The sequence below is a fragment of the Heloderma suspectum genome, chromosome 3 (genome assembly GCF_057233095.1).
Source record: "Heloderma suspectum isolate Gila_16-S chromosome 3, 16-S_ref, whole genome shotgun sequence".
NCBI classification, from domain to species: Eukaryota; Metazoa; Chordata; class Lepidosauria; order Squamata; family Helodermatidae; genus Heloderma; species Heloderma suspectum.
The window spans coordinates 104,651,894-104,674,658 of record NC_139460.1 but is presented as its reverse complement, the minus strand read 5'-3'; the positions used below and the strand labels follow the sequence as shown (position 1 = coordinate 104,674,658).

The 22,765-nt window shown below is 53.3% G+C and overlaps 2 protein-coding genes across 5 annotated transcripts in view; one reads left to right on the top strand and one right to left on the bottom strand.

Annotated features, from left to right (window-relative positions):
* POLA1 (DNA polymerase alpha 1, catalytic subunit) overlaps positions 1 to 3,013 on the top strand; it is a 312,738-nt gene extending 309,725 nt beyond the window's left edge. For 2 of the 3 annotated variants that reach the window (XR_014789154.1, XM_084843986.1), the window contains exon 38: positions 1,034 to 3,013. Coding sequence is in view for 2 of the 3 variants with exons in the window: in XM_084843986.1 (XP_084700112.1) it covers positions 1,034 to 1,197 (164 nt within the window). In the remaining variant the exon portion in view is untranslated. The remainder of the gene's footprint in view (positions 1 to 1,033) is intronic. The other variant, XM_084843983.1, reaches the window with a different exon arrangement.
* Positions 3,014 to 9,377: 6,364 nt separating this feature from the next.
* Positions 9,378 to 22,633, bottom strand: ARX (aristaless related homeobox). Of its 2 annotated transcripts, none has more exons than XM_084841741.1 (5): positions 22,441 to 22,633; positions 20,417 to 21,095; positions 17,590 to 17,677; positions 14,476 to 14,813; positions 9,378 to 10,710 (listed from the first exon to the last, which is right to left on the bottom strand). In XM_084841741.1, exons 1-5 carry the CDS (start codon positions 22,631 to 22,633, stop codon positions 10,449 to 10,451), a joined length of 1,560 nt encoding a protein of 519 aa, XP_084697867.1. In that variant the 3' UTR covers positions 9,378 to 10,448. The 2 variants fall into 2 exon arrangements, with proteins under 2 accessions (XP_084697867.1, XP_084697868.1); XM_084841742.1 differs by having other exon boundaries at positions 17,590 to 17,635.
* Between the last annotated feature and the right edge of the window lie 132 nt (positions 22,634 to 22,765).

Below are 22,765 nucleotides of genomic sequence, written 5' to 3'. Positions count from 1 at the left end.
CTGTTGGAGGCCCTCCACAAAGAAGGCTCTCTTCCTTGTCACATAATGTCCCAATGATACTTGGAGAAGAGCCTCCTGTAATTATCTTAAAGCACAGGCAGATTGATATAGGGAAAGGTTGACCTGGGATAAGGCAGCTTCCTATGTTCCTTCTACTGGCATTTTAAATTTTGTTTTCTTAAGACAGCTACTGCTGCAGATTAGGCTCCCTACAAAACTGAACAAAATATGAAACATGCTGCCACTCTTTAAAGCATACACAGAATGCGTGTGGGAGCAGGGAGTGGTCTCAAAGTATTTCTCAAGTCAATACACAAGTGCATAAACTGGTTCATCAAGAGGAGTTCATATTTTCTGATCTTCTATCGAATGCTAAGGTGTGGAACAGAAAGTGCACCTCATTTTAGTAGCTTTTGGACAAAGCCTTCCTGCACTGACTTCCATATGCCTTACAACGGGCAATTAAGGCAAGTTCCCAGTGTTCCTCACCGTTGAAAATATTTTCTATAATCCAATCAGTGGAAATGGGTCAGAACATAGAAAGCAGATTGTCAGACAACCATGTGAGTAAACAGGGTTTTGCTTTGAACCTCTTTAAAGAGCAACTACTACCTGTTGGTTCTTGTGATTTAGTTGAATTTATTCCCTCATTGCTGTGCCTTCCCTGCCCCATTTATTCAGCATTAATGGGCAAACAGTGCTTTGTGACATTTACTGACATACGGTGGTGTGCCAGTTCAGTTGGGGCCATGACAAGTGGGTTGACTAATTCCTTGATGGGCTGGGTTCAGTCCCTTTGTAAATAACAAGTCTGACACTTTCCTAAACATGCTGACCAATACTTCTTTTAAAAGGTAGGTGGAAGAATAGGAAGCACAATAAAAGACATCGCAAAGACAACTCTAGCCAGTGTGGGTGTTGATAGCTAGCATCCCTATATCAGAGCATGTTTTTAAAAAGGGATAAGATAACCAGGAATATGGACTGCAAATGTTTCCTTTTTCTGATCTTTTAATTTGTTTCTCTCTCACAGCTGAGTTGTTGAAGAATCAGAACCTGGATAATATCAAGGAAGATTACAAAAAGCTGAAGAGCACAGTAGACAAATGGTTGTCCATGAGCAGCTACTCTGAAGTGAACCTCAGCAAACTCTTTCAGACATTCAATGTAAAATCTGCAGGAGATCCCAGTACTTAAACACTGTGTTTAGGTAGAATGGGACAAAAAGTCCTTTGTAGATTCCTTTCTAAGCAAAAATCTTCCTTTTTCTTTTCCAGTTTTCCATTTTATAGTTGCACACTAGCCCTGTTTTATGTTGTTTAAAATCCACACAAGTATACCTTAATTTTAATCTGAGTTTATTTAATGGGTAAAAAATATAGAAAGAAAAACCATGTTAAAGTCGGTAGATATACTGGCCACCGGTACCACCTATGTTTCAAGAAATATCTATTTGTTGTATATCTAGACCTAGAAGGGAAGAAAGGGGAGGAGAAATAGCTCCTTTAATTGAATAATTCGCAGTGAGAGTTGCTGGAATGTAAGTGATCCTAGACTTTGCTCCAGGGTATTTAGTAGAGGTGCTTTCAGGAAAAGAGGTTAGTGGAGGTCTCAGTAGGAGCACTAATGTTTTCCCTTTTCACAGTTGATCTACTTTGTGACCATATGCACAGCAGTTAAAAACAATACTAAACCTAAATGTTTCCTATTAATGTTTGATTCCAATGCGATCTTTATTTGTGAAACTGTTTTTTGAGGGTGGGGTTCTGCCGAACAACATTCATTCAGACAATATTGTGCTGTGAAGATACGGAGTAACCACGTGGAAATTAATGCTAAAGCACCAGTTGAGTTCTGCTCAGGGCATGGAGGTGGTATGTGTGCCTCAGATTCTCCCAGCCACACACATGTATTTCACTGTTCCGCATTGGTTCCTTGGGATTCAACAGTATAAGCAATGAAACCTACCACGATAATGGGGGAAAAGGAAATAAGACATAGCATATTTCAGGCAACAAATAAAAGTAATTGCTATATTATTTTAGGAAAAGTTTTAGGAGGCTGAGACATATTGTTTAAACTATTTACTGCCAGTAAAATAATGACTAGAAACAACAGAAGTCAAACCGTGACATGGGCAGCTTTGTGGGGGTAGGGGTGGGTGGGGAAGAATTCTGGCTTCTTTGCAGAGCTATGATTGTTAAATTGCCAGAAGCTTAACATGGTCATTTATTGGTATTTGTAAAAGCATTTTAAATGTGCATGTAAAGTTTTACACCGTTGAAGCAAAAATAATAAAATTTTCTAATATAAGAAAAGTGGAATCTGTGTACATATTAAACGTCTCAGTGTGATAGCATATTGATACTAACTTACACTATATTTACATGCTGGCTGAGGGATGATGGGAATTGTAGTCCACAGCTGGAGGGCAACAGTTTGGAAAAGGCTGAATGAGAGAGTACTGGGTTACATTTAGGATTAAATTTCCTAATTTCAGCTGAATGTTGGGGTGGTATCTTAAAACAAAATGTTATGCTTGTCAGTGAGAGTGAGCATCATTGAAAGCCTTTTTACCGGTAATTTCACTAAAAAAGCATATAGTTTCCTCAGAAGTAAATATTTTAATATAAAGATGCAGGAAGCTAAAAACAGGGTATTTTAACCTTTCTTCCTTGAAACTTGGGAAGTCGCTTCATAACAGTGGCCAGCATTCCAACACAAAGCAAGCTAATGAATGCCTGAGATGGAATGCTTAGTTGTGGGAGTTCCAAACCAACCTCACCTTGGCCATAGGGCAGGGGTGCTGAATCTCTCTCAGCCTGATGGCCAAATTCAATTTCAGAGATGCTCTCAGGCGCCATATTCCAGCAGTGGGTGGAGCCAAAGGGAAAAGGGGGCAGGGGCAAAGTTACCAAAACTACCAGCATATTTTAGCTTAAAGCTCATACTGCCAGTAGCTAAGCCTTAGGAGAGGCATTTCAGCCTTTTAAAATGGGGGGAAACGACACAAAAGCCAGGAAATCATCAAACAATTGGTGGTTGGGAGATAGGGGCGTGGACAGAAGAAGGGGTATGGCCTTCTGGGGACTGCCCTAAGGGCCAGATTTGGCCCACGGGCCTGAAATTCTACATCCCTGGCACAGGGGATTTGCAGTGGCTGCCAGGAACATATCTCCGCCTGTAGAATGCAAGCTTTGTATATTAATGCCTCCCTGTAACCCAAAGGACAGCCAACTTTCCCTAGGGAAGGGATCTGAGTAGATAGGAGGAGGTCCTAAAAGACTTGGAAAGAAAGAGGGGAGGAAGGAAGGGGATGGTTAAGGTGATGCTTATGGACTAATACTAGTTATATTAATTAAATAAAGATTTTCCCAATAATTATACTTTTTTCTAAAGACCTCCCTCTGCTGCTTCTTGTCCTTTGGAATACCATAAATATTTACTGAGCAGTTGAGGGGGGAAAGACCTCAGGCAGCTGTTTCCCATCAAAAAGGAATGGCAGCATCTGGCAATGGCTCCTGGAAAGAGTTAACCTTACTTAGTATCATTCATATATATATATATATATATATATATATATATATTTAAAAAAGGTCCTTGGCCTTTATTAACACATGTCATAATGTACCTCAAAATTAGAAATGCCATGGGTTTGAGGATTTCCCCTTCACACACAGCCCCAAGGCTAAGGGCGGAGCAATTTGTAACTCATATCTCCACTTTATATGTGAGCAGGGCTGACACATAAATGAACAAACATGGGTGGCTACATTACATGTCATTCAGCTCCCATCCAGGACTCAAGTACTGTGTATATTTAAGAATACTTTTTGATCTACAAAAAGCAAAAGTAGCCATGATGGCCAAAAGAAAATTTATGTTGGCCAACCTTCACTTTTTGAATTCCACTCCCCCTCCTTTTTTTTCCTTTGTTTTGTTTTCCATCATTCCTAATAAAGGGTTCTTCAGCAACCTGAACGCATGCACAGCATTTTGTGACCTTTCAGTACACCTAATAAAGGTATTATGCTAATGGATTTTAGCATTTTATTTTTAGAATGTTGCTTTGATCTATCATCCCTTGAGGAAGCATGAGCTGTAATGTGCCCATATTTCTCCCCTGCCTACTTAATTCACCTAGATGAAGAACTGGCTAAACACAGACAAGAAATTAACAGGCGAACCTGACCCTTCCATTGAGGCAAGTGGAGAAACTGCACATTTCAGAGCTCTGGATTGGGATGATATCAGTGGAACTTCAATATGCCTTTTACTCTTTCTTTTCCAAGCATGTCATTTCAACAGCATTTAAAGTGGACTATCACATGAACAGTCATGTTTGATTAGTTACTTCGATTGTTATAGAAGCAGCCCTGTTACAGTAACCCAGGCTGTGTGTCATCATTCCTAATGGTGAGTCACAAAAAGCCTATATGTTTAAAAGTGTCAAGATGTAAAATGATCAAGATATAAAAATTTTAAAAGTGTGTGTGTGTGTGTGATACACACAAACACGCACATTTGAGATATATCCAGAAAAAGTTTTGAGATATATAGAAACATCTGGAGAAAGTGGTAAATCTTCAAGCATCCATTTTCCTTCTATAAATTGAAATTTAAAAATCTAATGTGAATAGCCATGTCATAATTTTACATTTGTTTTTAATTACTAGGAGAAATGTGGTGGGTAACCCCTTTCTTAATGCAGGGGTGGGGAACTTCTTTCAGCCTGAGGGCTGAAATCAATTTTGGAGTCATTCTCCAGGATTGCATTCCAGTGGTGGGCAGGGCCAAAGGCAAAAGGAGCCAGACCAAATTACTAAAAATTCAATATATTTTCACTTCAATTCTTACTGCCAGTTAGAAATGAAGTGCCTTAGGAGGCATTTCAACCTTCTAGAATGGGAAAAATCCATGCAAAGGCTGGAAACCCCTCAACTGGTCAGGAGAAATGGGGTGTGGCCAGGGAAAAGGGGCAGAGTCATCTGGGGAATCCTGGAGTGCCAGATTGGGACCCCAGGAGGGCCAGATTTGACCCACACGCCTCAGGTTCCTAACCCCAGCTTAATAGTTTCCCCAAGTTAGTGTAATGTCTAGTGTTTTACAGGGGTCAAATAAAAACCAAACTGCCCAGATGCATCTCCTTGACTAAGCAGCCTGCTTTGAATGTTGCACCTCATCTTAGTGAATAGCTCTCTAGAAAGTTTGAGAGGAGCAAAGCCATCTTTCTATATGTAACTTAATCTTTACACATATGTTAAATGCATGGTACAGTAGAATTGTGAGAGGCTGAAAAAGTAAGCCTGAGTTCTTCAGAGATGGCCTAGACTGAAACCCTGTCTTCCCATGTATCTTTTCTGCATCCATATAAAAATAATACTTTTAAAGTTCTGTTGAGGGAGGGCAATTGGAGGTATGGATACACTCAGAAGCTAGATGTCACAGTAAGTGTTTGTAAAAAAGAAGAAGAAGAAGAAAGAAGTCCATTTAATTATTTCCTCCTGTGCCAGAACCATCTCTTGCTGGAAAAAATTACTTTCCTATTTCCCAACTTCAGCCCATTTTTCTTCTTGCCTTATTTGCCTCTCTTCTGTCGAGCACCTAAATATTTCTTAATTGAACCGCTCATCCTGCACTCCTCTTATAGCTGTTTAATAGATTAACTCATCTGTGCCAGCTTCAGATTTCAGATTAAAATTCCTTCATCCCGAAGGCAGCATTATCAGGTTGTTGGAGGCTGTTTTCAAACCTTGGTTTTGAATAGCAGCGGCTCTGCATTAATTTAACCACTAAGCTAATAAGTAGGTTTCGTTTTGTTATGCTAAGCTTTATTGCTTTTCTTTTGATCAGAATGGTGTTGTTGAGCAAAGCAGCAGACAAGGCATTCTTTGATGAGGGAATTAGTGCTCTATTCTTCCTCTATTATTCATAGCACAGTGGAATATGTAAGTACCTGAGGGTGTCAAAGGAGAGCAGGCTCTATTGCAAAGTGTTCGCCTTGTTTCTCTCAATAGCTGACTATGAGATGATAAACTGCTTAATACACTGCACTAATTGGATGAGAGCAAAAAGAGATGGGAATTAAGGCAAGGCAAAAAGAGAAAGTGCTACCAGCCTTCATTCACTCTTTCACCACTTTAACAGCGCCAAAGGAGGCACAAGCTTTCTATAAGCAGACTAGAGGTTTTGTGCAGAGATAAAATGAACCTGTTAGTGGATTCAAGTAATACACTAATTATTGCACAGTATAAATACCACTACTGGTTTTATAACATGAAGGTAAACTTCTTTTGAGACAGTTATAGGATTGCTTGGCAGTAGTATAGATCCTAATAAGGGACCAGAGTAATAACCCCCCTGGATTAGCAAAATTGCTGCTTGCAGAAGTATGATTCTGGCTTTTACAAAGAGTTCTGCCGAAAGAATAAAAATTACTGAGTGACATTTCTTAATGCGTAATGGATTGATAATGATTCCCTTTTCTTTAAAGTAAAATATGTCCTTCAAACTCTGCTGTTAATCATGTCCAGGGGAAAATGTTCCTTTTTTCCATAAAAATATTTTTTGCACCTATGGTGGGGGGTTTTACGCTCCAAAACATATATATGTGTATAAGATGCTGTCAGTTAAATATATGGTTATTTTGAAGAATTGCCGTTTGTTCATAAAAACAAACATGCTATAAAGAGCCCACTGTATGTGAATGTGAACTGTGAGGGGAGGAAAATCCATCTGAGCAATATTTGCCATCCTCTTTGCAGGGGTCTTCCAACAGAGCCATCCCAATGAAAATGCTCTTTGGGCTGATGTTCCAAATTCCTCCTTAACTGGGTAAGCTGCATTCCCTTTTAGGTTACTGCAGTATTAGTATATTGTGATCCACTCCATTTGAGATTTATTCCACATTATACAAGTTTTAGTGGGGGGGGGGGGAGTTGGTTGGTTGGTATTTTTTGGTGGGGGTTGTTAATGTGGGTATGTAATGTGTAAATAGTGTTTTATTATGGAAGCAAACTAAACTAAACTAAAACCCAAACATTCTTATCCATGTAAATAATTTTGCAAGAAGTCTACAAGCTAGTTTAATGTAACTACACTTTAAGGCAAACTGCCCTTGGTTACCAGACCACCTGATGTGAAACAGTACTGCCATATTCCCCACTCCATGGTCAAAAATAAATACGTTGTGTAGAGCCCACCGGTTTCTATGTCCCAGTATGCTGCCTTTGGGGCTGAATGTCCAAGAAAAAAAGAAGTTACGTCTCTGGCTAGCTTGGTCCAGTTCCAACTGTAACTTTGTCATTAAAGGTGGGGGGAGTAAAAAGTCTCTGCTTGGAGGAAGTTTGCTGAAAACTCCAGGGGCGAGATGCGACGGAAGAATGCCTGTCCTGCCTCTATCGTAGTCAAGCCTTCCTAACTAATCGGGGCCTTCGAGCGGAGCTTTCATTCATGAATAATGCTGAGAGTGGGATCAAGAGGAGAGCGGCCCGGCAATCGCGTGGGTCGGTTCTGGCCGGCGCCCCTTTCTCCTCGGGCAGCTCTCGGGAAAGGAGAGGGAGGTCGCGGGCTTCTGCGGCGGCTTTGAGGGCTGGCCGGCGGCCTCCCTTTCATCTGGGGAGCTCGCTGGGCGTCCGGGGCTCCTTCGGGAAGCGCGCGCGAGGGAAGCCTCGGTCGCGGCCGTCGGGAGAGGGCCCCGGCCAGCTGGGGAAGAATAGGGGGCCCTCCGCTCGGGTTTGTTTGCAGCCGCCGACTGACACGGGATTAGGAGGTTTGTAAACCAGGGCCGAGGGGGGCTTTCAATGGGCCGCCGGTGTAATCCTCGGAGGCAATTTCACGCGCTTTGCTTCTGCTGCATGGCCGGGTCAAATGGGGGGAAATGGCTCGGAAAAGGAGAGATCAAGCGCGCGGAGAACGGGGCGCTGGCGCGCCTGGCAGCTGCCGGGCTGCGCAGCCCCAGCGCCGCGCACAAAAGCGGCGGAGGCGCCCTCGGGACCGCGTCGCCTTCCTCTCCCACGGGCGCGCCTCGCTGCCCGCGGGGGGGGGGGGGCGCTCGCTCTCCCGGCCCTCGGCGAGCCGCCGTTGCCAGGCGAGTGAGGCCCGGTCGCCCTTTCCCCCGCCGCAGCCCCCGCCCCCAAAGCCGCTTCGGCCGAAGAGAGCCTCTCGCCCCGCGCCCCCCGCCAGCGAGGGCGGCCGCCCCGGGGGAAGCGGGGCGCGAGGGGGCTTGCCCCTTTGCCCGACGTGTCCCAGCCGCAGCCACTTCTGCGGGCGCCGCTCGGCCCGGCCAGGGCGCCCCGCCCCGCGCCCTCCAGCACGAGCCTCTGCCGCCGCCCTTTCCTGGCGAGCCCCGGGCGGACGGCGCACGAGTCGATGGCAAAAGCCTTCCCTCGCCGCCCCCACCCGCACCAGCCACGCCGCGAAGAGACACGCCTCCCCCCCCCCCCTTCTTGACCTGCAAGCTCGCCTTGGGGACGGACCCAATCAATCGGGCCCTTCTTCGGACTCCACGCCCAAATAGGACTCCACGCGTGCAAATCGGAACGTCTTTTCTGCTGCAGGCGGCGGGAAAGAAAGAGCATCAGAGGGGAGTCGCCCTTGCCGGACCTGGTCAGACGTTGAACGAGAAAGACAGCGATTTAAAAGGAATGGTTGGGGCGGAAGCTCTCCACTAGGGTCTCCTTTTCTCGCGCAGCGCGATCCTGCGCATGTTTACTAGGACGCAAGTCCTGCTGTGTGGTGTGGGCGCAGTAAGCCTCACAGCGCCGTTTTACAGCACGATCCTGTGCATACTTACGCCGAAGCCTTCCCACTAAATTAAATGGGGTTTACTCGCAAGTAAGTGTCCATAGGGCGAACATGGCCTCACAGTGCAATCCCATGCATGTCTATTTAGAAAAAGTTCTACCTTGCCCAACGGGACTTATTTCTTGGTAAAGGTACCTGGGTTGCAATCCTATACCCGCTTACCTGGAGACAGGCAACAGATTGACAGCAGAAGCGTATACATATCTAGTCAATGAGCAGATATGTATAGGCTTCCACTATCAATCTGTTATCTGTCTCCAACCCTCAGCCTTTTTATCCACTGTGGCTCGGAGACTAACCCAAACCGAGCTTTTGGGTGGGTGGAGGGTGGAAAGAACCCTACGTAGAAAACTTGTGAAAGTAATAAAAAAATTGGGGGAGGGGGAGCTCGTTTATATAGTTCAGTTCAGGCTTATATCCGATAAAGGCTTGTAAAGCTCCCGCTTCTTCCCACTCTCTTGTCCTGTACGCAAACCCTTGGCACACCCACCCCTTTGGTTATTAGCATGGTTACTTCCAATGACGCTGCACCTCCAGGTATCTTTTAGAATTCTTGATAAACGTATATATATATATATATACTTTATTTTCTATGGGTGACACTTTTCCACTTGATCGCAAGGGAAAGTGAGAGCAATAACAACATTACACAAAAGTACTGTACCAATGCCCATTCGCTCTCTTTCTCTCTCTCTCTTTTTGGGTTTCGGGAACCTCTACAGTTAATAAGTTAAATAAAGGGTTTGTACATAAATATTTGTCTAGGCCCCCTATGATATCTATAACACAGTAAGAATCTACAGAAATGACAAACTTGTACAAACACTACACTGAGTGCAATTGTTATATAACATTTCAAATATACAACGCTCTGTTGGCTGTTTTTTTTCCTCTTTTTTCTCTTTTTTAATAACAGTGGCATATGTACAGTATCGAGCATCACAGTTTAGTGACTTTTAAACAGTCCATATTCTAGCACTGTATTTCCCTTTGGTTTGCTATAAAACCCTTGGTTGGTGTAGTGATCAAAGGCGGACAGCAAAGACCAGACCCCTTTGCCTTAAGTGCACTGGTTCGTTTTACGCAGCAGCATCGCCTCATTGGCTTTCTTTTGGCCCCGCCAGCAGCGGCAGCAGCAGCATCCTGCTCCTTGGTTCAGAGTCCTCCCGCTCCGAAGCCTCCAGCGTTCTCCTTCGATGACAGGAACGGGCCAGGATGACAAAACCGAGGAGCGGGAGAAGGGAGAGAGTCGTGCGGGCTTCGCCATCCGTGTTCAACCCACCCACCCCGCCTCCCTCCAAATGTGCCCTCGCTCTTTCTCTCTCTCTACTTGGGTGTGTTGTTTGCTGATCAAGGAACAGAATTAGGAGGCACATTGTGACAAATGTACCAGCCGAGGAGGAGCTTCTCCTGCCGATCCGCCCCGAGGGAAGCAGCAAAAGCAAGGCGCCTGGCCTGTCTCCGAGTTCCTGACCGGAGGAGACGCTCTCCGGGGCCGCTGGTCCGCTGTCCCCGTGTGGGTGGGTCTGTCTGCCTGCCTGCCTGCCTGCCTGCCTGCGCGCTTCTCTCTTCCTCCCTCCCGTTTTGGTCTCGGATTCGTCCCTCGGCGAGGCGATCTCCGGCTGCCCCCAGCCCGGGGCCGCTTAGCACACCTCTTTGCCCGTGCTGTTCCCGGGGAGGATGTTGAGCTGCGTGAGCTGCGCCGCGTGCTCCTTCGCCTTCAGCCGCAGCGCCGCGATGCTGGAGGCGCGTCGGTCCGCCGCCGCCGCCGCCGGGTCCGAGAGGCCCCCGCCGCCGCCGCCCGCGCCGCCCGCCTGCACCGAGCTCTCCACGGCCGGGGCCGGCTGCCGCAGCAGGGCGGCCGCGGTGGACGCGCTCGTCAGCGGGGCCATGGTGGAGAAGAGCCTGCAAGCAGAGGAGACAGCGGGCGGTCAAGGGGCTGCGCGCCAAGCGGCGCCGGCCCGTGCTTCCGGCGGGCCCGGCTGCTGCCCGGAGCGCGAAGCTCGCCAGGCCGAGGGGGCCACTCCCGCCTGCCCGCCCCCTCCCCGGGCTACGGAGCTGCCCGCCTCCCCCCGGCAGTTCGCCCCCCCGCGCCCACGGAACTTCGGCCCTTGCTCAGGCCGCGGCGAGCCCCACACCGGGGCGGGGCGGGGCGGGGCGGGGCGGGGAGCGCGCGCGCGAGAGAGACGGGCTGGAAAACCCCCGACGCTGCGTCAAGAAGATTATTTGTGCAGTGCCTAATTCTCCCCCATTCGCGCGCGCCTGCGATCGGAGACACGCAGCGCAGAGAAATGAAACCGCGGCTTTCGAGGCGTGGCTGGCTGTCCCCCTTCCCGGCGTGGCGCCCGCCGCCCGGCCCCAAAGCTCCGCTGCTCGTTCCGTTCGGCCTTCCCTTCGCCCGCGCTGCCCGGGGGAGACCCGCACGTGAGCCGGGGACCCTTTCCCTTCCCCGCCCTCCTCGGCGGCGCGGCGCGTGTCCCGCCCAGCCCCTGGCTGCCCAGGGCGGCGCGCGCGGGTGCGCGTGCCTGTGGCGCGCGCGCCGCTGCCTGGCCTCCTCGGCGGCGCGGCGGCCCGGGCCCAGCAGGGAGCGCCGCCCCTGCGGATTTCCTCGCAGCGGAACGCCAATTATCCTCGGGCAACCCGAGCATCCCGGCTCAGTGACACAATCGGCGAGATGCCTTCCCCTCCCGTTTGCCTGCCTGCCTGCCTCGCCTCTCCGCGGAGCAGCCGCTCTGAAGAGCGCGGCTGACCCCCTTGACTGGCACGCCGAGACAGGCAGGCTCTCCATTAACCGAGGAGCTGATTACTGACATCATCCCGGCTAGGAGTTGAACTGCGGGCCTGCAGGCGACAGGGGCTCCATACTAAGCCCGGAGCCCGCTAAGCTCCGGGGCCGCCTGCCGGGCTGCCTGCCTGCCGCAGCGCGCAGGACGATGGGCTTGGAGGATTTGGAGGCTGGGCTGCGTGCTCTGTGGGGCCGTCCGCCCCGTGAGTGCAGCCGCAGTTCAGCCCTAACGGATTACGATCACACACACACACACACACACACACACCGGGATTATATATTAGTGTGTGTGTGCGTGTGTGCGCGCGCGAGCATTACATTTATATCCCACCTTTCTTCCACCGTGGAACGCAAGGTGGCTACATGTGGTTCCCAGGTGGTCTCCCCTCCAACCACTGACCAGACCCGGCCTTGCTTAGCTTCAGCAAGGTGGCTGCCTCATGTGCCTTCAAACTGTGCCCTGGGACACCCGCCCCCCTTCTCTCTCTCTCTCTCTCTCTCACACACACACACACACACACACACGGAAAAAATATAGGAAACCCCGGGGGGGGGGTGTATGTATACACACACACACACACACACATTGGTGTTTCCTCTCTTTTTTCCCTAGTTGAATTAAAGCCTCTAAAATCTTGTCCCAAAGACAACAGCAAATTACAGGACGTCACACTGTAGCACACAGCTGCACTCAAGATGTCACGGGAGGAAGAAAGCACAAACCAAATCAATTTCTCCGAAGGCAGCTTATGTGGTAGGTGAAATTGTGAGAAGCCGGAGCCACTTCCGATCGTCCAAACGCCTTCCTCAAAATGTTGCATTTTAAAAGCGGGAAGGAATCGCAGGGAGGAGGAGAGGAGACTCCCCCCACCCCGCACGCACGCCGCCGCCTCCTGCTCCCTCCGCTACTCTCTCGATTTCTTTTGTTGCATGCCTATTTTAATCGGATAGCCCCTTAGCCAGTCCGTTTAGTGAGTTTTTTACAACTAGCGTTTTGGGGGGGGGGGGGGGAGAACTACCACGAGGTCCAGGCTAATGCTACCAGAGCGAGAAGTGCTAAAACTGCCTTCCCCCAGGCAGCTTTAGCACTTCTCCCAGATGTATAGCACCCCCCAGATGTTTTGGACTTTTAACTCCCAACAGCACGAGCCAGCAGCGCCAGCAGTCAGGGCAGCAGGCTTGGGGGAAGTCTGGGCTCAACTGCAGAATCATCGCTACAAGTAGGGGGCGTTACAGGACAGCCGCCGCCTGTCCGCCATTCGGGAAACTGAGTCACTCGGGCTCTTAGGGGAGAGGCACAAACGGTTTCGTTCTCATTGGGCGGCACGTGTACGCACACATCCCATCTTAATTTTACTTGGATTCCACCCTCCTCCCCCCGTCACTCCTCTTCCGAGAGATAATTTTGTTAAGAGGCGTTTCTCCCCGATGAATATCTTCTTCCTTTGTTCTCCTCAGCTATATTTCCCTTGCATCTTCAGGTCTCTCTCGACCTTTAATAAACCCCTTAACTGATCCTTTATCTCTTTAATTAGCTACTGGCTTTTTATTTCACAGTTTGGTTTTCATTTAAAGAAAAGTAGGTACAGTGTAACTTTTCCCCATTGAGGTATAAGCTTGATTTTCCGTTCAGGTGTAAACTACGAGGTCTAGGACATCTCTCTCTCTCTCTCTCTCTCGTCAATGATGTGAGCTTTCAGTTTATTTAAGTTGCATTAAACAAAAGAATAATCCCTCTCCCCGCGATTTCTCTCTCAACCTCCTCCAATTATTTATCGCAGTTCCTTTCTGTAACATTTAATGGGGGCGGGGGGGGAGAATATGAGAAGGGAAACTACACTTAAGGAAATATATTGTACACATGTAGAAAATTTAAAGGATGGATTAGAAAAAATAGACTGGCGTGCAGCTCCTAAATACACTATATGGAAGTAATAACCCCATCGCCAAACCAGAAGAAAATCTCACTAATTAAGCACAACTAACTCAACTTCCAGTCAATGTGTTTAAGATCACTACCTACATGTAATTGCCAGAGATTGGCGGATTTTTTTTAAAGTTATCCCCATCCAATCAGGGATTATGAAGTAACACGTGATCTGCACATGCAGGGTTTTGTTTTGTTTTTGGAGTCTCACGACATTCGAATTCCGAATTCTAAAGCCACCCGCTGGGGAACTAGGGATGTTTGCAGCCCAGCTGCAAAGAGACAGAACTGCTGCATCCTGTCCACGGACAGAAATCTTTCGCCAATTGTTGCCAGCGGGCTGGAAGACCGTCCCTGCCACCGCCTCTACAGGCGTGGGAGTTAGAGCCATCGACCACAGAGGAACCTCCCTCCGAGTAAACGCCACAGAGCTGGACTGCAAACCGCTGAGGATTAAGGCGCAATCCGGTGCAAGTTTAGACAGGAAAAAAGTCCGCCAACTCCCAGCATTCCCCAGCCAGCGTTGCAGGGCTTCCCCCCTTGTCCAAGCACGCATAGGATTGCGCCCTTAAGGTAGAAAGGGCCCCTTTCCACCACTACTGTCCCAGCCGCCCCCAGCCCTCTGCAAGGCCTAGAAGCAGCACCCCCTAACCTGATGTCCTCCAGCCAGTGGTCATAGGGCTGAGGATGATGGGAGTTGTCGGCCAGCACGCGCGGCTGGAGAAGGCTGGCCTAGGAGCTCTCCTAGGCGCTCCAGGCTTCGAACGATCCCCGCCTTCGCGCCGAGGGAGCTTCTCCGCGCTGCCCCCTCCCTCCAGAGGACGCCCCCGCTTGCCCTCGGCCTGGCCCCGCCCGACCCGCGCACGCCTGGTCGGGAGGAGGCCTGCGCATGGCCCCGCCCGCGAGGGGCGCTTCGGCCCTCTCACGGCCCGCGGGCCGGCCGGCCGGGGGCTTTTACCTGCCGAAAGCCGGGCTGATGAAGGCCGGGTGCCGGAACACCGCCGCTCCCAGGAAAGTGCTGAGGCCTAGCGGGGTCCCGCCGGGGGGCAGAGCGGCCGAGCCCGGCGGCGGCGGCGGCAGGCTGGGGAAGGCGGCGGCGGCGGCTGCGGCGGCGGCGGCGGCGGTCCAGGCGGAGTCGAGAGCTGGGTGGTGAGGAGGGAAAGGACTAGCATCAAGGTAGGGACTGAGCGGGTGAGACGCCGACAGGGGCCCCGGGAAAGGCAGGCCGGGCGGGTGGCTCTGCGCGCCGGCCTTTTCCCTCTTCCGCCATTTGGCTCTCCGGTTCTGGAACCAGACCTGGAAGCCAACAGAAAACAAGGGGGCAAGGCGGTTAGTAAGCGGGCCCGGCCCGTCCCGGCCCGTCCCGGCCCGTCCCGCCCCTCTCCCGCGGCGCGCAGCCGGCCGGGCGCCCTCCGCCGCCTCCCGCGGGGGCCGGAGAGGCCGCCAGGGGGCTGCCCCCAGGCCGGCCTCCCCGAGGCCCCGTGGCGCGCCCAGGGCAGGGCCCGCGCGCGCGCGAGACAGCTCTGCGCGGCCCCCGGGCAGCGATCGTCCTTCGCGGGAAAGAGCGTTATCCCGAGGCCTCTCCCCTCGTGTAGCTCGAGAGCGTGTACCCGCCTGCCACAGTCGCAGAGGGTCGCCTCCGCTCACGTCCTAGGCACCCTCGGGAAGATACGTTAAAAAATAAATCGATGGTATCCTGTACACCCAAGTAAATAACTTACTCTGAAGTTCTGCTACTCTGGAACACACCAGCCAGCACCTGACATGAGGTCATATATCATACCATTCATACTCTCCTGTCTTTATTATCTCCTTTACTGGCGAGATACAGAGCGCAGTCCTATCCATAGTTTGACAGAAAAAAGTCCTACAACTTCCAGCCGTGCCAGGAATTTAGGACTGTCTGAACATGGATAGGATTGTGCCCTTAAAATTGTAATCTCCTTGCTGGCAGAGACCTTTCTCTCTCTCTCCCTCCCGCCTCCAAATCTAGAGTGGGCCATGGAAATTGGTGTGATATAAATAATAAAGATCCCCCCTCCCCGGAACGACCGAGGCATCTTTGATACAGATCCGCTTCTTCTCTGCACATGGATCGGGCTTGCGTGTACCGCGGGTACCAGAAACACCTCGAGCCCCTTTCTGGGAGGTTCCCTCTCTGTAATACAGCAAATGCAGCTGTGCTCCAGGAAGCTTGCTCAATGTTCCCGTTCCTTCAAAGCCTTGCGGGCTTTTCAACGAGTTCTCCCCCGCCCCCTCTCCTTTTCTCAACTCCACTGGTTTGACAGACATTTGAATGTTTTCGCCAACACACATGCTAAACATCATGTTTTCTTTTATTGCAGTTTTAAAGCCAAGCCTTCTGAGCGGCGCTTAAAAGGCTCTACCGCTAATTTCCCAGTCGACAGAAATTATTTTTTTATTATTACGGCGGCGGTGATTACGCCATCTCCACGGCCGCCCACTCAGCGCCGCCACGAGATCTCAGTCCGCGTTCACTTTGGCAGATAGCTCTTGTCCTTTCATTTGAAGGGGGGAAGGGAGACGAACAACAGAAAAAGGAGCAATCAACCAGCCCCTCGTTTTTCTCTTCTTCTTAACCAAACCTGGCGAGGTGGGGAAGATTTTCGATTCATATTAGCCATCCGTCTATTTTCTCCCGTTTTGGATCGACGGAACTGAAATCGCGCCGCTATAACATGAAATAAAATCATGGCTCGTTTGAGCATAGAAGAAAGTGTGCGGGGGGTGGGAGGAGGAGAGTTCGCTCTCTAAATCCAAACAGATTTCGCGTCCATCGTAGGAGGGGGTTTGGAAGAGGGCGGGGTGTGAGAAAAGAGCCGCAGCTCGCGAGGAGTGTGAGAAAGCGGGGGACCTTCGTCGGGTGCCTGGATTTGCTCCTCGCCCACCAGGAAGGCCCTTCGCGCAGTCCGGCCGAGGCGCTGGGCTCAAGGCAGCAAAAACCTTGCCGTCTCGGCGCGTCTCTCCCGTCTCCAACTCAATTAGCGACTTGGCCCCACTGCAAATTCTCCCTCTTATTGAATTAATAAGTTTGAGTACACCCAAAGGTAAACCGAGGGGCTCTAATAATTCATATTCCCCTTAATTACATCTTCTCCGGTGAATAAGGAGGGAGGGGCGGGCGAGAAAGAAAGAAAGACGGGGGGGGGGTGTCTCTGTCTCTGTGCTCGCTCTCTTTTTAGTTATTTAACTTTCCCACGACTCATTCCCCTGAGCTGAAAATCCTGATTTGCTGTCACATCTCTGTTTGACAATGGAGAAATGTGTCAACAGAAAGGAGGGGACCGGGCTCTTCATTAGCCCCTCTAATGCGAGAAGCTGTTGTGTATTAAATGAGCCATATGGAATTTATGATGCTTTAGCCGCGCCTGACTTTCAGTGTAGAGTGATTTGCTCAGAGCCAAAAGGCCGGAGCCATCTGTTGGGGGCTGGCCAAAGCCGGGCGTGTTTGGCGTCTAGTCCTCCAGCCTTAGTCGGAGGAGAAGCAGCTCGGGGGGGGGGGCGGGGGGGAGACCCCCCCACACACTCCGGCAAACACCTTTAACAGCATTGCACATTAGATCCAAAAACAAAATGTGGGAAATCAAATAGCATTAGCTGCCTGGCTCTCTGCGGAGCAGGCGGAGAGGAAAGCAAGCAGCCCGTTCCTTCCAAGGGCCCTGTTTACTCTAGCGCCAAAGTGCCCTTTGATGGAGGCCCGATTGGCCATTTGAGAGCGCAGCCAAATACCTGCCTGGCGCGACGTTGGGCTGACAACCGCGGCGAGGATTTTAATTGTGTGTGGTTGGGGAAGGTGGAAAGAAAGAAGGCTTTACTGGCGTGTTTCCCCCCCTCGAGGCACGGACTGGGAACGGAATCAGAGACCGCTGCCCCCTGCCCATCACCGCAGCTTCTGGCCTTAATGTGGTGGGAGGGGCGGGAGGAAAACTCTTGGGTTCAAGCGTCTCTAAAACTCATCTCCTTTGCCTCCCACCACCTGCGGAGGCTCCTACCCCGCGGGGACCCCGCTCCCAGCCCCCTCAGCGCCCAGTTCCGCTTTCCCGGGACTCACCTGTACTCTGGCTTCGGTCAGATCCAGGCGCATCGCCAGCTCCTCCCTGGGGGGAAAACAAGCACAAGACAGGCGCTCAGGTGAGGCCCTACGGGGGCGGGGGAGAGTCCAGTGGCGCAGGCTACCGCTACTTTGGGGGCCAGATCCTCCCCTTTTTGCCATATAGGGAGGAGCCATCCACGCGCAAAGCCCCAAACTAGGCCAATTTCCTCCCCTTCGCCCCAGCTGTTTCTGGCACTAACGCAGGATCGCTCCACACTTCGGCGCCTCTCCCCCCCTCCACGTACACACATACACACACACGCGCGCGCGCACGCCCCCGAAACCAATCCAGGAAGCTCTTCCTAAGCAGGCTGCCGTGGCATCAGGCGGACAGTGCCGGCTCGAAGAAAATCCCAAGGCCCTTTCGTTGGTTCTTGTCTGCGTGGGCGTCACTTAATTTTCTTTCCCCCCCTTTTTTTTAAAGGAAAGGTATAATTTGGCCGGAGCAGAAGTGGGGGCGGGCGGGGAGAGGATCAACTAGGACGGCGTTCTCCCAGAATGGGCCAGGCCCACATTTCCTCCTTCGTCCCCGGCCAAAGCCCTCCAGCAGCCCCGCGCCTTGTAGAAAGGCCCCCCCCTCCAAACGCTGCGCCGCGGCACAGGGGTGATCCATTGAGCTGCAACGCGAGCCCTTCATTGCGGTTATTATTGCAACAATTAAGGCAAATCGGAAACCATTAGGATGTTAGGAAACTGTTCATAATCTGTTTACCTCGAATATGAGAGCGCCCGGGATAATTGGCTCTCCCTCCGCTAGGAAGAAAAGCACCGCGCTGGCCAAAGAGGGAGCCTGGCTGGGCTGGAACAGGGAGAGGAGTCCGCCCTTGCCCAGCTCGTTCGGGCTGCCAAAAGGGGAAACCCCCAGGCCAGGCCGTCGGGTTTCCCCGCAGGAAAGCCCAGCGCTTTCCTGCCCCAACTTGCGCCTGGGGGGAAACGGCCTGGCTAAACCCACCAGGCAAAACCAGCCCACAGTTCCGCTTCATATACAATTCGAGCTGAGAGCAGGCCGTGTGTACGTGGGACCTCCCGCAGGCAGACTTCCAGGGAAAGCCGCAGGCCATTTCCACGCCTCGCCTCGCTGGGAGGCAAAGGACGCCGCGGGGTTGCGCCCAAGCCCGCAGTTCCGTTCGGTGGCAAGGGAATCCGCCGATTTCCTCCGCCATCCAGTCGAGGGAGGCTGCAATTCTACCCCCACTGGTCTCGGAGGATATTCCAGCAGGTGTGCTAAGACAGAAACGCAGCCCGTTTCCACGGAATGACAGGAGCATGCGTTTAAAGCACGCGGTTTTTGGAAGTAACGAGGGAACAAATCCCTATATTCAGAGACCAAGAATTTCCTCCTTCTTGGCAAAACAAAACCAAAACCAAGAACAAAAGAAAAAAACATAGGAAAATTCGCTACGAATATTGTAAGATGTGACCTCTCTCGAGTTTGGATGCCACAAAAAAATCACTCACACACACACACACCGACACCCTTTCCAGCTCAAAATTAAATTTCCTTTCCCCTCCCTGTACCGAACGGGTTAGCCTGAGAGCGTTTTGCTCTCCTCTTCTCCCCTAATTCTTTGGCAATAGCACGGGACCATTTTGGGTGCGGAAAGGGGAAAACAATCTGTAGGAAGCGCAAAGGATCTCAAAGCGACTAATCAAATAATCTACACAGGCCACAAACAAAACGGGTCTCCGTGTTGTTATTTTAAACTGAATTAAGCCAGCCTCCCAACGCAGGTTTTAAACTAAAGGGAGGCAAAGGATTTCCCTCCTGAAAGAGCAATTCCATTCGAAGCCCATTTAATTCGGATCAAGCCAGTGAGTGAGAGTTCTGACCGCGATCCTAAATGGACCTTCCTTTAAAGTAAGCCTGCTTACGGTGCAGCTCCTACCCCCGGCACCGGACAAATCCCAGAGCAAGGCAGGAGACCGGGATGGCTTTCTCTCCCACCCCACCTCTCGCCCCCCTTCTCAATTTCTTTTCTTTTCTGGACGGTGCCCAGGAACGTCCAGCAGAGCCAGCGAGGAGGCGGCGGGCGAGCGCTTGGGGCCTCTGCCAAAGCGTTCCAGCCAAGCCGCCATCTCGTTCCATATTTTTAGCCTCCCAAAGCGGAATACTTTGATCTTTTCATATATATATATATATATATATATATATGACTTCCAAACAGCGGGGCAGCGCTCCAGCTTCCACGGAAAGCCGCGAAACTGATACCCGACAGCCTAGCAGGAGGATCAGGGCAAAAATAGACGCCGGAGAGGTTTTGGCAAGGGCCTGGCCCAGTCTCGGCCTCACCTGTCCTTGGCCGGCGCGCTCAAGCCCCTCTCCCCGAGCCCGAGGCACGTCGACGCGGAAAGGCCGCTGGCTTGTTGCGTGGGGGGCGGGGGCGGTGGAAGAGAAGGCAAGCGCCGGGCTGCCAGCAAGCGCTCCTCCAGCAACGGCGGGGAAAGGAGGTGGGTTGGGGCGGCGGGCGAGCGCTTGAAGGAAGCCCGCGGCCCGCACTCCCTTCCTGCAGGAATTCAGCGCCCGCTCCCCTTCTCCACCCCGCGACTTTCGTTCCTTCTCTCCAGCTTCCCGACGTTTCTTGTTTCCCCCGCGCTTCTGATCGGGTAAGTCGATCAAGAAGTCCCAACTACCCCCCCCCCGCCCCTTCTTGTGGTCTCCCCGGCAGCCGCGCCCCAAACAGTGTCCCCTTCTCCCGCCCCCCCATTTGGAGCTGGAGACGCCCGCCCCCCCCCCCCCCCGGCAGCCGAGAGCGCGAGGGAGGGCCCGGCGCCGGCGCCTGCCCACCTGGTGAAGACGTCCGGGTAGTGCGTCTTCTGGAAGGCCCTCTCGAGCTCCTCCAGCTGGTAGCTGGTGAAGGTGGTGCGGTAGCGCCGCTGCTTCCGCTTGAGCAGCCCCTCCTCGGAGTCGCTGCCGGCCGACAGGCACACGCCGTCCTCGCCGTCCTTGCCCTCGGCCAGCTCGTCGGCGGGCAGCAGCCGCTCCTCCTTGGGCGAGCCGCCGGCGCCCTCGCTGCCCGGCCCCGCCGCCGCCCCGCCGGGGCCCCCGCCGCCGCCCCGCCGGGCCCCCGGGGCCTCCTCGGCCAGCAGCTCGTCGTCCTCGTCCAGCTCCTCGTCCAGCTCCTCGGCCTCGTCGTCGTCGTCGGCCTCGTCGTCGTCGTCGTCGTCCTCCAGCAGCTCGTCGTCCCGGCTGGGCCTGCCGTCGGGGCCGCCGCCGGCCGGGCTGCTCAGGTCGCCGAGGGCGGCTGCCCGCGCGAAGGGCGCGTTTTCCCGGTACGATTTGCTGCGGCTGATGCTGACCTGCGGCGCCTGGCTGATCTTGAGCGAGTCCCACGACGAGGCGCCCGCCTCGGCTCGCTCGGCCCGCGCCAGCAGCCGGCCCCCGCCGGGCCCGTAGAGGCGCCGCAGCTTGGGCGGCAGGTGCAGCTCGGCCGCCTCAAAGCCGGGCGAGCTGCCCTTGGCTGGTCCTGCCGGGAGACAGAGACGGAGACACGCACGGGTCAGCCGGCCGGGCAGGGACGGCCGGATCCCCTCGCCGCCGCCAAGCCCGGCCTTACCCCCCCCCCCCGGGTGCTCAGCGGCGGAGACCTCCAAGCCTGCTAGCTCCCCCGCTCCCGCAGAAAGGAGCAGAGGGCGGCCAAGAAGAGGCGCAGAACGCCCCCCCGCCGCCCCCAGCCTTACTCCAGGAGACTCCAACTTTCTGCACGGGTTGATCCATCCTTAACCAGGTCGAATCTCCCCAAGATTACACTCGGAGCCCAAAAGCTTAAAAGGAAGCTCCATCAAAATCTACCCAAATATTTCTTTTATTTTTGAAACACATAAACCGCGCTTCCATCCAAAAATGGATTCCAGGGCGGTATACAGAAGTCCAGGCGGTATTCAAATGCTGCCTTGAGAGCATATGTGGATGTAAAACGAAGATTTTAGTTGGACGAACCACCAGCCAACGTCCCTGTTCCCCCCGTTGGTTTAGTTCAAACCATTTTGACCTTTCAACAAACGTCAAGGGCCACCTGTCTAGAATCCCCCCCCCCACACACACACACTGCTCCTGATGGTATCAGACACCTGTCGGTTACGTCAAAAGAATTTCCCAGCGCCTCTGCCCGCCCCAAGTCCGCCTCGAACGCGAAGGCGAGCGGGAGCTCCAGGCCCCAGAGGACGAGCCCGGGGAAGGGCCTGCTCTTCCCTCTCTCCGCCTCTCTCGAGAAAGTCTCAATGGAGCCCCGATTTCCGACACCCTGGAGCGTCACAGTGAACGACACCGGATCCATTCGCCCTTCAGGCCTGGCAGAGAAAGGCGCTGCCGAGCTCGAAAGCACGTCCCCGCCAGGACCCCCTGACCACGGCCCGCGCGTGCCCTCGCAATGCCCCCCGCCCCAAAACGGGAGCGGGGAGAGAGGCCCCTCGCTTCGTCCCCCCAGCCCTTCTCCCCCGGCTGGCCGAGGGGGAGCCACGCCAAAGCCAGAGGGGAGCGAGCTGCCCCGAGTCCGGCCCCCCTCGGATCGCCCGAGTGGCGGGTCTTTCGCAGCTCGGGAAGCCCCCGGCCGAGGTGGAAGGAAGGGGGCTCGTGGCAGCCCCCCGCAAAGCGCCGATCTCTGGCGGGAGCGGCGCCCGAGGCCCGCTCCCAAGGCGGGACCTCAGCCGAGCCGCCCCCCGCACCTCTTCCCCGCTGCCCGGGGCGAAGTCAAGCCCCCGGCAGGCCCGCTCGCCGGCCGCCCTGCCCTGCCCTGCCCTGCCCTGCCCTGCCCTGCCTCGCCACGCGTTCCGCCGCGCCGCGCGGCCCCTTCCCCGCCTCCGCCCGCGTACCTTGCCCGGCCTTGTCTGGCTCGGCGCGGCTGGCCAGCGGCGGCAGGCTGGGCGCGGGTCCCAGCAGCCTCATTTTGCAAGGGCTCCTCCTGCCCAGGATGCTGTCGATGCAGTAGGAGGAGAGCAAAGTTGGCGATTTACTTTTGCATTCGGGCCTCTCGGAGCAGCTCTCCTCCTGGCACTGGCTGCTCATGGCTGTGGCTGGCCGGGCGCCTCGTCCCGTCCCGTCCCGTCCCGTCCTCGTCCGCCGCCGGGCTCGGACCGGCTCCCCCGCCTCCCCCGCCAGGCAGCGGCTGCCCTCCGCGCCGCTCTCGCGCTCTTCCCG

What these genes read in the sequence shown, in the direction of transcription:
- ARX (XM_084841741.1), bottom strand. Translation starts at nt 22,633, where the DNA reads ATGAGCAGCCAGTGCCAGGAGGAGAGCTGCTCCGAGAGGCCCGAATGC. An exon ending in TGACCGAAGCCAGAGTACAG is followed by an intron (nt 14,814 to 17,589) that starts GTGAGTCCCGGG and finishes GTTGGCTTCCAG; the next exon opens with GTCTGGTTCCAGAACCGGAG. An exon ending in ATCAGCCCGGCTTTCGGCAG is followed by an intron (nt 10,711 to 14,475) that starts GTAAAAGCCCCC and finishes CTCTGCTTGCAG; the next exon opens with GCTCTTCTCCACCATGGCCC.